Source organism: Emys orbicularis, chromosome 5 (assembly GCF_028017835.1).
Source record: "Emys orbicularis isolate rEmyOrb1 chromosome 5, rEmyOrb1.hap1, whole genome shotgun sequence".
Lineage (NCBI taxonomy): Eukaryota > Metazoa > Chordata > Testudines > Emydidae > Emys > Emys orbicularis.
This window is the reverse complement of record NC_088687.1, coordinates 97,163,723-97,178,488: the sequence shown is the minus strand read 5'-3', so window position 1 is coordinate 97,178,488 and position 14,766 is coordinate 97,163,723. Positions and strand designations below refer to the sequence as shown.

General features: G+C 42.2%; 1 protein-coding gene across 1 annotated transcript in view; it reads right to left on the bottom strand.

Moving 5' to 3' along the window:
• Window positions 1-4,120, bottom strand: part of GABRG1 (gamma-aminobutyric acid type A receptor subunit gamma1) — a 74,698-nt gene extending 70,578 nt beyond the window's left edge. Inside the window, exon 1 of the mRNA XM_065404642.1 lies at window positions 4,020-4,120. Within this exon, the coding sequence (XP_065260714.1) occupies window positions 4,020-4,120 (101 nt within the window). The remainder of the gene's footprint in view (window positions 1-4,019) is intronic.
• Window positions 4,121-14,766: the final 10,646 nt, after the last annotated feature.

Sequence of the window (14,766 nt, the reverse complement as noted above, 5' to 3'; positions counted from 1 at the left end):
CAAGACCCTCATATTAAAAGTGACTGGCAAAGCTTTAATAACCTCTTTCATCTAGTTTGCCAAAGTTTGAAAGTTTCCTTTTAAGTCACTTGTAAGAAAAGCACAATTATTTTAAGAACAGTTTCTTCTCAGTACTTAACTATGACCTGATACACTGTATATTAAATCAAGAAAATGTTAAAATGAGGTTAAATGTTAATAAAACAACCTTCACTTAAAAAAACAAACAAACAAACCAAAACCAGTTACAGTTGCTAATGGACAACAGTGTCCTTTCTTATCACATCATATACCAAGCACATAAAAGGAAATTAACTGTTATGAACATCATAAATATTTTATTGTCACTACAAATACATTCTTATAAATTATTAAGAAAGGCATATTTTATCACAATAGCCTTAACACTTTCATTGATGGACTGTTGTGAGAAAAAAGGAAAATTGTTGCTATCTGGAATTCACTATATAAATATTTTCCATAAAGGATACATAAAGATGGAAAAGTTTTATTAGTTAAATATATTTATCAACTAAATTACATTTTTGATAAAGTATAATTGCTATTTCTTGAGAATAATGTATATTGGTAGGAGAGTGTATCAATATTGATTTATGTTTCAGTTGTCTATCTATGTGCATTGGAGGCTGATCAACATATATCACTTATGTGTAGTAATAACTTATGTTTCTTTTTCATAAGGGTTTTATATTGTGTGTATTTAGAAATTACTAATAAAAGAAAAGTAGTTTTATTGGGTTATAGTCTAGGTTTTTGTGTCATGGTGATATATGCATTTATTTATAATTACAGTGTTTTTATATTTAGACAGCATAATATTTATGATCTTATTGCAAAACACAAGCATTTAAAAGTAAGTGACTGATGGGTAACTACAGTAGAGCCTCAGAGTTATGAACACCTCCACAGAGGTTGTTCGTAACTCTAAAATTTTTGTAACTCTGAAAAAAATGTTATGGCTGTTCTTTCAAAAGTTTACAACTGAGCATTGACTTAGTACAGTTTTGAAACTTTACTACGCAGAAAAAAAATGCTGCTTTCCCTTAATTTTTTTTAGTAGTTTACATTTATAGTACTGTACTGTATTTCCTTCTTCTTTGTCATCTCTGCTTCTGCCTGATTGTGTTTTTCTGGTTCCAAATGAGGTGTGTGGTTGACTGGTCAGTTCGTAACTCTAGTGTTCGTAACTCTGAGATTCCATTGTACATTATTCCAGCACAACCACCATACACCACAGAAAAAGCACCACAACCTTATCTTCACCCCAGTAAAGGTACCAACCATTCAACACACCTTTCTTCAAACCTGAGCATGTGTAATTTCACAGAACTGTGCTGAAAGGAGGAGGAGGGAGGTCTGGTCTGGTCTGTTTGGGTATATCTATGCTGCAGTTAAACACAGGGCTGGAGTTGGGATGTTGGAAGGTTGGTATCTGTAGGCAGAGTTAAGGTTGTGATGCATGTGCATCTCTAGGTTGTAGTCTAGACTAAAAGGTATGTACTACTGGTACTCAACTTTTCATTTCCTTGCCTTTAGGTTTGCATTAAGTATGTTACTTACAGAGCAGTCTTTACTGACATATAACAGAGAATGTCCAATTTAGGTCCTTTGAAGTCTGAGTGGTGTGAAAGGTAGGGACCTTGTATCAGAGTTTGGAGATCTCCGATCTTGAGCAATTTTTGGAAAGTGTCTGCAGTTTGGGGCATTGCGGTCTATTCTTGAGGCAAATGTTGCTTTTTAGAATGTTTTTCACATGAACTTCAAGGAAAAGCCATCTCTGACAGAGATTAGAACAGAATGCAGAGAAGCAGAAAATTCCCTCCAAACTTCCTTTCATCTTAGTGGCAGAATGTTAAGAAGGGGCTCTGGAAAGTCCCAGAGAGCTCCCTGCAGAACAGCAGCGAGCTGTAACAAACTACACATCAGAGATTCAGTCTCTGGAAAACATATCCATTTGTGGTCACTTGGAAAAGCTCTCAACAACGAATATTACCAATTAGTCTCTGAATGAAAAGCAAGCCTGAAAACAGCTGATATAGGTTCCATATTATCTGAGAAGAGATTGTGCAGCCCAGAATAAAATAATCCATCCAGGTGCATTTCTTTCTCTCAATGGAGGGTTCTTCATTAACTTATTTATAAATCTACTACTAATTATATATATATATGATTAAAAATCCATACCTAGTCCTCTAAAACAATCATACTTTATTTTTAATAAGTGAAAAATGAAATGTCATCTGCAACTATTTTTAAGAGAACTCTTCCTGTCTTTGAAACTTAGTATTTGAACTGATAAAATGAGCATACATATTCTTTTCTCTCAAATCACTTGGTAATTTCCTTCATACCTGAGGCACAACATGTTCATTAAGAAACATTCTGAAGATGCACAGCTGTGCTGGTATCATTTCCATCAATGCCTTTGAAAAATGTTACCTTAATCTGACAAGCTTTTTAAAAGAAACAGACACTAGTACATGCCAAAGAAAAGGGTAATCAGTGATGTTTCTAACTGGGATCACACAGCAGTCCTCTGAAGATGAGAGATAAGCCAAGATCTGCGCACTTCACATAAACTGATACATTATAGTTCAGCGTGGGGGGGGTCTAACTTTTAATGGATTTCTTTAAACATATGCTAATGGATTTCTTACCATCCTAGACCACATCTGCTACATCATCTCTGAATGATAATTTTATGCATATAGTTAAAAAGATAGGCACACTGGGCAATATTCTATTGCACTATTATAGCTACTTAATGTTTTTTTATGAATGCATTAAGTAAGGAATAATATATGTTACCTCTGAATTATTAAAGGAGTTGAAAGATAAAAAGAAAACAAAATCATCATTATGTTAAATCTTTTATGGACATTTATAAATGGCATATTGACAAGGTAGAAAATAATGTCTTCTTTAGAGCCCATATGCTCAGTCTTGTAAATTTGTCTTAAAGCTTGCATTTTCAGCTTCACAGACTTCAACAGCACCTCAGAACCTACCCAGCTGTTCCACATGTGCACAATGGACCTGATCCTGATCCCATCAGAGAAAAAGGCAAAACTCCCATTGATTCAATTGTGCAGGATCGGGACCTATGTCCTAAAGCCACGCAGATAGTACCAGAGTTTGGAGGAAAACTAAAATACGATAAGCAGTTGCCTTTTTTTTTTGTACAAATATCTTGGTTTATTTCTTCTGCAAATAAATGATTAGACTAAGTTATTTCCCAAATTATTTGTATTATTTATTTACATCAGAGTACTTTTCAGCTACAGGAACAGCAACCTGACACTTGTCAGATGACAGAGATTTATTTTTCACAAACTAAACCAAATCAATAAATGCATAAAACTAATTGCCGAAGATGAAACTCTGATAACTTGCAGCTTGCATGAAACAATGTTTACTGTTGAGTATTAAGGTCCTCTTGAGAAACAGATGCTGGAAAATATGTACAAGCTCTGATAGATTCCTAACTGTACTGACTTCTACAGCCCCCCTACAGTGAATTTCGAGTGGTAAGAAAAATGCATTATTTTAAAGGAAGGGTAAGTTGAAGATCACTGACTGCAGCTAAACTGAAGCAGGCGCTCCACAAACGCTTCTTACGCAAATGACAAACATATCAAGTAAAGTTTTACTTTATCAATGTCAGATTCACTAGAGGTGGCTGCAGAGAGTCATTTGCAAAAGAGTTATAATTTATGTTAAGGTTTGTAACAACAGGGCACCCCCCCCCCCCTTCCTAGAGAACACAATGCTCTCAGGCAGGTGAAAGTGATGCAAGTCCAAGCTGAAAGTGATCTGACAACAAACATAAAGGAGGAGTTGGGTGATGGGGGCGGAGGGGAGTGGGACAAACCTGCCTGTGATCTCCGAATTACAATGGGCTGCTACTATGCAACGTCCCCAACCCAAAGCGATCAATGAAGGAGGGAGAGAGGCTACAAAGCAGAGCCACTTCAGGTCCCGTCGTCACTTGTACTTACCAGTTCCCCAAACGCACGGTCAATAACAGGAGCAGAAGCCTCCCCCTGCTGCAGGGACTGCACAGAGGCCACGGGAAGGAGGGACGCCTCCATGAATCCATTGGCTTTAAGTCTCTCTTCTCTGGTTTTCTTACAAGTCACTCTCTAGTAGTTACTCTGCAATCTCGGTATCCCCCCAGCGAGTAGGAGCGAGAGGGAGACAACCCCCCAGCCAGGTAGGATCCGACTCTAAAAGGACCATGCAACTTGGCCAATAAGCTCATCAGGTTGCTCCATAAATTATCTTAAAAGTGCTAGACGAATCAAGCCCTCGCAGAGGTGGAGCCTCTTTACTAGAAGGGAAACATGCTCGGCAGAAAGGCTGGCGTCTTTTAAACGGGAGGCGAAACAAAAACAACCCACCCACAGAGGGTCTTGCAATAGGACAAGGGTCACCTCGGCACTGCTTGATTGCGACCCTAGCGGGGCGTGGGAGTGGGAAGAGAGCTAGGCGCTCCTCGCAGAGCTCGGTACTGCTGTAGAGGGAGGAAGTTGCAACGCGCTTTAAAACAAAACAAGACGGAGGCGGCATGGGGCTGTCCATTGCCGAGGGCAGCGCTCCCGGGGGCAGAGTGCCAGCTCGTGCCCGCCCGCGGGGCAGGGCCCCGCGGCTGAACGTGCTCCCCCAAAGGCAGAGCGCAAGGAAGCCAGTTGCTTTCAGCGCCCTGCTTGCGCAGCGAGCCGCCTCTGGCTGCGCCCTGTGTGGCTCCCCCGCCGCCCACCTACCGCCCCTGGTTGCTGCATCCCGCTCCCGCCCAACGCTGTGCGACCCCCCGCGAGCCCTGTGTAGGCACCTTGCGACGACGAGGCTGCTCCCCCGGCCCGCTGTGCTAGAGGAGCAGCGCAGAGCTCGAGCGCCTGTTGCCCGGGCGGTTGCTATGGGGATGGGAAAAGCCGGGCAGCCGCCGTAGAGGTAGCAGAGCGCGCGGGTTGCGCTCTGGCTCTGCCCTGCGCGCTCAGTCCCTGCAGCCAGCCGGGGCGGGGGTTCTGCTGGCTGCCACAGCCCCACAACGCGGACACCTGCAGTTCCTCATCCGCCCCAACTCCCCCTCCTTTGGGGCATGACTCAGGGCAGGTCCGGCTGGGTGATGGGGCTGTGGCTGGCACGGAACTATCCTGCAGGAGTTTGGAAGATGCAGGACTGTCCCAGCTCAGGCTGCCCCTCCCACCAAGTGAGTCAATAAAGGGGGAGCCCGCGCCCAGGAGGCTGCATCGCCTTTGATCTCATCTGCAAACGTCTCTCTTCCCCCCTCACTTCATCTTTCCTTCTGCTGATATTGATTCCAGCTGTATTATTTAGAGGAAGAAGCCTGGCCAAGTTGCTGAAGGGCGGGGGGGGGGGGGGGGGCTGGCTTCTGTTCCCCACTCTGCCATGGGCTTCTAGACATCACTCTCTCGTTGCTTCAGTTTCCCCGCCACCACTTCACCCCCTTGAATGAAGGGGAAACCATATTATGGCCGGAATATTGTAGGCCGTTACAAATATGAATCCATTAAGAGCTTTGGGATGGAAATTATTAAGAGAGATAGTTGTATGAAAGTCGCTGGGGATATTCAGTGTGTAGAATATAGCACAAGGAAAATGTAAGGCAGGGGGCTTGCTTTAAAAAAAACCTACTAGGGTGGGCTGTGAGTGATTAAACAGAGACGGGAGATGAAGGCTCAATCCTGCAAAGATTTACACATTGGCTTCACTTTACACTGATTAGTCCACCTGACTTTAATGAGATGTGTAAACATTTGCAGGAAAGAAGACTAAATAAAAAATAAATGTTACAGCAAGTGTTGGTGTGTTTTCTGTTATACTTTATTATTTATTTGCATTGTATTCATGCCCAGAAACTCCAATCTAGATTAGTTTTGCACAGTACAACTCTCTACTAGGTCAAGCTTACATTTTAAACAACTTTGAAATCAGTGTAGTTGCATCAGCTTCCAGGTCAGCATTTTTTTAAATTAAATAAAGAGTTGCCCTACTTCATTAGATTGAGTAATATTTAACTTAGATTATCAAGGGTAAAATGGGTCAAAGTTAGAAAATATATTGAAGTGTAGCTCAATCTCCTTGCTAATGCTTATTTCGATACAGGCTAGTAGTGGGTTCTTTATTCTTGTCTCCTTCTATAGGGTGCTGTTATCATATTTTGAGATCTATATCTTCTTGATAGGATAGGAATTTTTACACTACACTTCAGCCACATGCAGTACATCAAGTGAAAAAGTCAAAGAATTCAAGATAAGTAGCTGGACAGGCAGGTGATGGCAGAAAGTAGAGCCTGGTATTTTTGAATGACCTCCAGCTCTCCTTATTGATAAATTAGCACCAGCAGGCAGAATCACTCCAGGGAATGATGACACTGACAGGCATGAGCTCAGTTACCACAAAACATGTATTTGTTACTGAAAATGGATACAGAGAAGCTCCCCTTCTGGTTGTGTTGACTCCAAAGACATTTGGCCCTGTCCAGGATGTATACTACACCCACCCTCCTTTCACATCTAGGTTGTCTGGGGATGGCACTGCTGTGCGCGCACATACACCCTGTTTTCCAAAGGGCCTGAAGTCAATCATTTTACTAGGACCATTAAGGATTTTGCTAATCCATAAAAAATTTATCCTATGCCCATGCTGTCATAACAGGAAATGGAGACACATGTTTAGTGGAGAAAATTGTATAAAGTGTAAATAGATGTCCATGATAACATAAGCCTGGACTCCACAACTTCTTTCATATGAAGAGACTGCTGTGCCTGTGCTGAGGCCCATGGACTTCAATGCAGCTCCCTGAGGGCATAGCAGTCTGTGCATAATCAAGAAATTCCAGGCTCAGGCAAAGATTAGGACTATACTAGTATGTACCAACAATAAACAAAGTTGAGAGTAAAATTTACTTAGCACAGGTTTCATTTTCAACTGATTTGTAATTTTAAAATGGTATCTAAGGGGAAAAAAATAGTTGAAACCAAAACCAATGAGATCAAGCCAAAAAGGCAAGCAAGCAAAGTTGATATGTGCTCTGTTTGTCAGAGATAAATGTAGATCAAGGTAGCTCCAAGTCTTAGCTTTCCCTCCTTGTACTGTCTTTCAAAAAGTAGAAATTAATCCTTCACACCAGAAAGGAGGACAATCTTTGGTAAATTAAATGAAAAGTGAAAGATTAAGAGGGCAAAGAGAGGTTTTGAAGAGTAAATAGCTAAAGACATTTTTTTTAAAAATTGCAAGAATTTCTTAAAGCTTATCAGAAGCAGGAATCCTGAGAGATGGACAAAAATGTACTGGAGTACAAGTGAGCAAAAGAAATAATAGAGAAGAATAAGGAAATAAGAGAAGATGTTGGGAAAATACTAATTCCAGAACTAAAAAATATGGAGGTTTTAGGGGTGATCCTTAGAATTTTAGACCAAAGAGCATTGCCTCAGAAAAAGGAAAATTGATTATGTTAACTGAAAAATAGAATTCTAGAAGTTCCAGATGGTGTAATGGGGACAAACCAGCATGGCTTCTAATCTGTTAGAATTCTTCAGTCATCAATGACGTAATGGATAAAGAAGAAGTCTCTCAAAAAGTCCATCACAAAAGTCTATTAAGGAAATTACATAGTCATAGGATGAAAGGCAAAGTATTGTCATGAATTGGAAAGTGGCTAAGACACAAAGGATAGGAATAAATGGTCAAAGGTTAGCATGGCTAAAGTTAACAGTAAGGTGTCCCAAGGTTCTGTACTAGGATGGCTGTCAGTTAATCTATTTCTCATTGGCAAGGAAAACGGGGATTAGCAGTGAGGAGGCAAAACTAGTGGGAGACACAAAGTTATATAGGTCAGTCAAAATTGAGAAGAAAGTGAGAAATTTCGGAGAGGGCTAACAAAAAATAGGTAAAGGGACAGCACAATGGCAGATGAAGTTCCATGTTGGCCAGTGCTAGATGCCAAACGTCTTTTACTAAAACAAAAACAGAAAGTTAAATCCAAAATATTATGGGTGTGATGGGTTCGGTCACAGAGATCCCCTTGGGACTGTCGCCTGATATGCTGAAATTACCTCTGAGCCTGTTTTCCCTGCCAGCTTGGGACTCCAGAACCCTGCCTTCAGCCAGACACGCTAGCCTGCTGCAACACAGACCCAGGGTCTGGGCCACACCCCCAAAGCTGCAGATTTTAAACTAAAAACAGATCAGCAGGTTACCTGTCTCCAGCACCCAGACACACAGCTCCCAATGGGATCCAAACCCTAAATAAATCCATTTTACTCTTTATAAAGCTTATACAGGGTAAATTCGTAAATTGGACACTGTCTGCAGTCCTCTAGTTTAGGTAATCATTTCACCTTCTCTCTCATGTCACCCTTATGGCTGCCTTCTCATACTGCATTTGATTCACATTTTATCCTAGCTACTCTTGAAAGGGATAGACTCTTAAGTGCTTTTTAAAAATCAGGGATCATGAGGGCTGTTTTGTTTCATTTCCCCTACATGCACACACTCCTCTCTCCTTGGTATTGCTTCTCTCATTTAAATTATTAAGTGTTGCTATAATCATATTGTTGGTAATAATTTTAATGATTAACGTGAGAGAGACAATTAATGTATCAGATGGAATCTTAATTTAAAAAAGGTATTTGGCTCTGGGAAATGATGAGTATTTATATAAATACTCGAATACTGCGTACAGATGTGGTCTCCTCATCTCAAAAAAGATATACTGGCACTAGAAAAGGTTCAGAAAAGGGCAACTAAAATGATTAGGGGTTTGGAACGGGTCCCATATGAGGAGAGATTAAAGAGGCTAGGACTCTTCAGCTTGGAAAAGAGGAGACTAAGGGGGGATATGATAGAGGTATATAAAATCATGAGTGATGTGGAGAAAGTGGATAAGGAAAAATTATTTACTTATTCCCATAATACAAGAACCAGGGGTCACCAAATGAAATTAATAGGCAGCAGGTTTAAAACAAATACAAGGAAGTTCTTCTTCACACAGCGCACAGTCAACTTGTGGAACTCCTTACCTGAGGAGGTTGTGAAGGCTAGGACTATAACAGTGTTTAAAAGAGAACTGGATAAATTCATGGTGGTTAAGTCTATTAATGGCTATTAGCCAGGATGGGTAAGGAATGGTGTCCCTAGCCTCTGTTTGTCAGAGGGTGGAGATGGATGGCAGGAGAGAGATCACTTGATCATTGCCTGTTAGGTTCACTCCCTCTGGGGCACCTGGCATTGTCCACTGTCGGTAGACAGGATACTGAGCTAGATGGACCTTTGGTCTGACCCAGTACGGCCGTTCTTATGTTCTTATAAATTTTCTATTAAAATTTGGTTGAATGTAATGGTTTCATGATTTGATCATAATATGAATGCTGCATCCAAGTGATGTGGTTTTTATAATCCATCTTCTGTGCCCTTCATACCCAAATTCTGCCCACCTCATCTTTACAATTACACTTCAAAAAGTCAATGCCATATTTTAATAAGAAAGGTCAATATTCTTCAGATATTTTGTACAGCTATTAAAGTAGCATTAGGGCCACCACAATGCATTAATTCTTTAATATACAATAAATGTTCATGTAGGTTTGAACATGAATTATATATTTAATGCCACTTTGCTGGATCCATCCAACAGCTTATTTGTGCACCACGTTTTCAAAAGACATACTACTGCACATGCATTTATCCAACCTATGAGCACAATATACAATGTACATGTGTAAGTCAGATTACTGCACACACATTTTGCCAGCTAGCTGGCTAGGTATATGAAAATACTTGCTTTGTACATTCACACTGGAAACCTGTATGTGTAACATCACCAAAATGTGTTTACAGAATGGCACATTTACAGGTTTAACTTTGACAATTGTCAAGTATCAGAGGGGTAGCCGTGTTAGTCTGAATCTGTAAAAAGCAACAGAGGGTCCTGTGGCACCTTTAAGACTAACAGAAGTATTGGGAGCATAAGCTTTCGTGGGTAAGAACCTCACTTCTTCAGATGCATCTACTTTCTCCACATCACTCATGATGCATCTGAAGAAGTGAGGTTCTTACCCACGAAAGCTTATGCTCCAATACTTCTGTTAGTCTTAAAGGTGCCACAGGACCCTCTGTTGCTTTTGACAATTGTTACAGCCATATTTTCAAAACAGGTCAAACCCTCTTAGATGCATCACCATACCTCATTCTCCCCTTCTCCATGCCCATTCTGAAAATGGAAAGGGATCATAGAGGCCTTTGGGCCTGCACCTAATGCCAAAATATTGCATGATGCACCTGCTGCCATTTTGCTAGTTCATGCTGAAAATACTGCTGTTTTCAGAGCTGAAATGTAATAGGAATAGCCATAGGCCAAGTAATGGCAGTAGCACCTCCTGTACATTGAAAATGCCACTCTTGACCAAGCATTGCCTCCTGGTTGTGGAAAACATTATGCACCTAGTATGTTTGTATGGGACATAACTGGCCTTCTGAAAATGCCATGCACCTTGACTATGAGCTATGTGCTGCTTTCGGTGCAGATATATTTGAAAATCTAATTCGGGGGCAACATAGCACTAGTAGGTTGGAGTCTCAGATTGGGACCAGTTTTTATTTAACGGCTTTGAAAGCCATTGGCGGTCCCTGTTCCCCACCCCCTCTTCAATCCTGCAGTATCACGGTAAGGAACATATAGATTGGTGAGGGCTGGGACAGGGTGAGGGAGGGTTGTTTGCAGGTGGTAGAGAGAGAAAGAGCGCAGGGATCAACCAGAGAGTAAGGAGACATGTTCAACAATTTAGTGATGCAGCAGCTGGCAGAAAGGGAAGAGATATATAGGTGTGTATGTCAGGCACAAGCTAGGAGGCAACCCTCATACCCTCTCCTCCTCACATGTATCAGCCCCCTCAAAATTTCCTTGGCCTTGTCAAGCAGGTCTGTATCCAGAAGCATCTCTCAATTGGGTCTCCATTATTCCTCACCATGATAAAGGAATCAGTGTCTGTCATTGTCACCACTTCCCTCAGGATCCTTTTAGTGGACCATTACCCAAACGACAGGTGTTAGTCAATCCTCAGACTTTGTTGAGTTCCCCATGAGACTTCTGTGAGATCACTAGTTTCCCATCAGTATCTGGAGCAATGGATGGGACTCACATTAACCCTAGGATCCCCAGCTGACAGGTTTCTACAGAAAAAGTACCTGTTCTATGATCATGATGACTGTGTGCAATGCTTGCCTGGAATTCATGGAAGCGGTGACCAGCTATCCAGGCTGTTTCCACAACATATATAATTGGTCCAGCTCAGGTGTGTCTTCAATGGAGAATTTTTGGAGGGCTGGTTGTTAGATAAGAAGTGATACATGGGGTCTTTCCCTGCCTTGCCACCACCTGCCATTGGACTACTATCCCATTATCAGCAGCTCCCATTCTGCCCCCAGCCCCTATTCTTACACTGTCCATTTCACATGCTAAAACATGGGCTTCATTATCCTGACAGCTGGTTTCATATGATTTCTTACCCTCACAAGAGACAGAGGATACCCTTTCTGACCCCAACTCCTGATCCCCATTATCTGTCCTTTGTCTGCAAAAGATGATTTATCTATGACCACAAATCAAAACTGGTCACCAAGAGAGCCTTTAATATCCTAAAAATGTGTTTCAGTTCCCTTCTTCCACGTGTGGAACATCACAGCATTGACCTACTAGGTTTGGGAAAGATATTCCTTGCACTCTGTATATTCCACAACACAGCCACACAAAAAGGAATATCTTCACCTTCAGCGTCAAATAGAGATACAAAGGAGAGTGGTGGTGGTGAACTCTCAAGGCACCCCCCAGGAGGAGGTAATCCAGAAGCCACTAAAAGTAGCACTGAAACAAGTTGCAAGGGACAGACTGCTGCAGGAGGCCTTAAGAACTCCTTCTAGCTCCAGAAAAAAAAAAAAAAAAAAAAGGAGTAAAACTACAAGCCTCATAGGACCCATAATTGGCAAATTAAGTGCTCTTTATATGCATTTAGCTCATTCAAGCTCATGTGGGCCACTTCCCTGGTATCAGTGATGCATCTCAACACATTAGAGATTGCCATTGCATGCACCCTACTATATTATTTCCCATGAGTCATATTCAGAGAGGCATATATCCATGGCCAGAAGGGACCATTGTGATCAATCTAGTCTGACCTCTTGTATAACATAAGCAGTAGAACTTCCCCAAAATAATTCCTAGAGCATATCTTTTAGGAAAACATCCAACCCGGATTTAAAAATTGTCAGTGATGGAAAATCTACCATAGTCCTTGGTGAGTTGTTCCAATACTTAATTTTTTAACGGTGAGAATAATTATGCCTTATTTCCAGTCTGAATTTGTCTATCTTCAACTTCCAGCCATTGGATCATTTTATACCTTTCTCTGCTAGACTGAACAGCCTATTATTAGATATCTGCTCACCACGTAGGTCCTTATAGACTGTAAGCACATTGTAGGGTCTGTGGCCATTCCTCCCAGTCAGTTTTGGTGGGAGGCCAGGCCCCCTCACTATCACATATCTATAAAGGCAAGGCTCAATGGGGAATTAGTAATCCTGGGGGGATCTGGCCCTCTGGCTCAGGCAGATAGCAGACAAACGAAGGCCTCTTTTCGTTAAGTGGGTAGGTTGCCACAGGGGTAGGAGGACCCAGGCCCACCCTAATCCACTGGATCCCAGCCCAGGGCTCTAACAGTGGTGGATGGTTCCGCCACTTGGTCAGCGGAGATCCTGCCAAAATATGTTGACCTGAATTCTGGCAATCCAACTGGCCTATTGTCTGGTGTCCCTGGCTACTTCCTAATACCCCTTTGGAGTGTACCTCTGTCTCCTGGGATTCCTCTGTTTCCCCGGGTACACATTCAGCAACAGTCCCAGTAGCTCCTCCAGGTACTGGTCCAACAGCAGTCCCAGCACCTCCTCTGGGTCCTCAGTGCAGCAGAGCTCCATCTCAGGAGCAGGGCTCAGCAGCAGGTGAGAGATGTCTGCTTCCTTCTCTGGCTCTCTCACAACTGAGCAGCAGGGCCCACCTTTTAAACTTCCATTCCCACCCTTTTGCTTCCGGTAGGGTGGGTGTGGCTTGCCTGGCTCTGCCCACTGTGGGGGAGAATGGCTCCTCCCTGTCAATCTCGAAGGGAGGCCATGCCCCTCATTACACATAACAAAGAGAAGGTTAAGGGTTGACAAGCTAAATAGATTGAACTTGTTGAGTCTGTCACTATAAGGCATGTTTTTGAACCCTTCCATCATTTTCATGGCACTTCTCTGAATCCTCTCCAATTAATCAACATCTTCCTTGAATCGTGGACACTGCAAGTGGACACGGTATTCCAGCAGCAATCACATAGATGGCACATTTATATTTAGCCATATTTAAAAAAAAAAAAAACATATTGTTTGCTTGTGCCAAGCTTACCAACCAATCCAGATTTCGCTGTATCATTGACCAGTCCTTATTTACCACTCCCCCAATTTTTTTGTCATCTGCAAACTTTATCAGTGATGATTTTATATTTTCCTCTAGGTTATTAATAAAGATTTAAATAGCATAGGGCCAAGAACAGCTCCCTGTGGGACACCAATAGAAATACACAAATTTGATGATTCTCTGTTCTGAGCCAAAGCTGTTATGATCTTGCAACAACAGCAAAACCCCTTGATGATCACCTTCCAGATTCCATGTTGGAGGTGAGGTGATCTCTGGTAAGCTTATTAGCATGGGTAGGCTCTTATCATTTTAAATATTTTTTGTAATGCTTTCACCTTAAGAATAAATGTGCTTGCTTAGACAGAGCTGGATGGTAACTTAACTGTGGCAATTACAATAGTTCATAGCCTCTAAGAAAGGAAGGCAAAGCAGGGTTGCTTAAGCAATCTGACTTGCTGGGGAATTCACAATCTGCAGCCTGGAAATATCCTAGTCAGAAGGAGGAGAGATATGGATCTCTGCCCAAGAAGGTGACAGCTGGGGAGCCAGAAGCCTGAGAGTGGATGCCCTTGTTGGACTGTAGAGGGAGAATACAGGTGCAGTTGCCCTGAACAGTGAAACTCCCCTCTGAGGATCAAGCTGCTGGTCTCCAGGGAGCCATTGTGCCTGAGAATTAAGGGGATGGATTTAGTCTGCATAAGGTCAGATTATGTCAGTTTCTCCCACACCCAGTTCTCTTGTCCACTCTCCCTGCCCTTGCTGACTACTGGTCAGCTTTAGCTGAAAGAGAAAGACTGACTCACCATTATGTGAGTTGGACGTTGCCTCAGCTATCTAGGACCAGGGATGCAGAGTGCATCCAACCCAAGGGCTCGGGGAAAATCCGTGGAAAGGTGCTTTTCAAAGGGAAGGTGTTTAACAAGCTTATTTTGCCCCATCATTCCAACTAATGAGACTAGCCTTGTGCGTGTCACAGCTGCAATATTTGTAGATGATGCCAAAATGTAAGAAAATTGTTTGAGATGGACTCAGGTGTATAAGACAGTCTTGTTTCCCCTGGCTTCTTCCTCTGCCCTTTGGAGCTGGCTCACTGGGCAGTTAGGCTACCACCACTCATGTGTGCCTAGTATACATTTAAAAGGCACTGACAAGTATCCCCATTCACTACATGTGACATAGGGGTGTAAAGGACAGAGAGTCAGCTATGACAATGCCATGAGGCCCTAAGCACATGCATCCGAGTATATTAAACAGGGCAAGAATGAGCACCTTTGAAT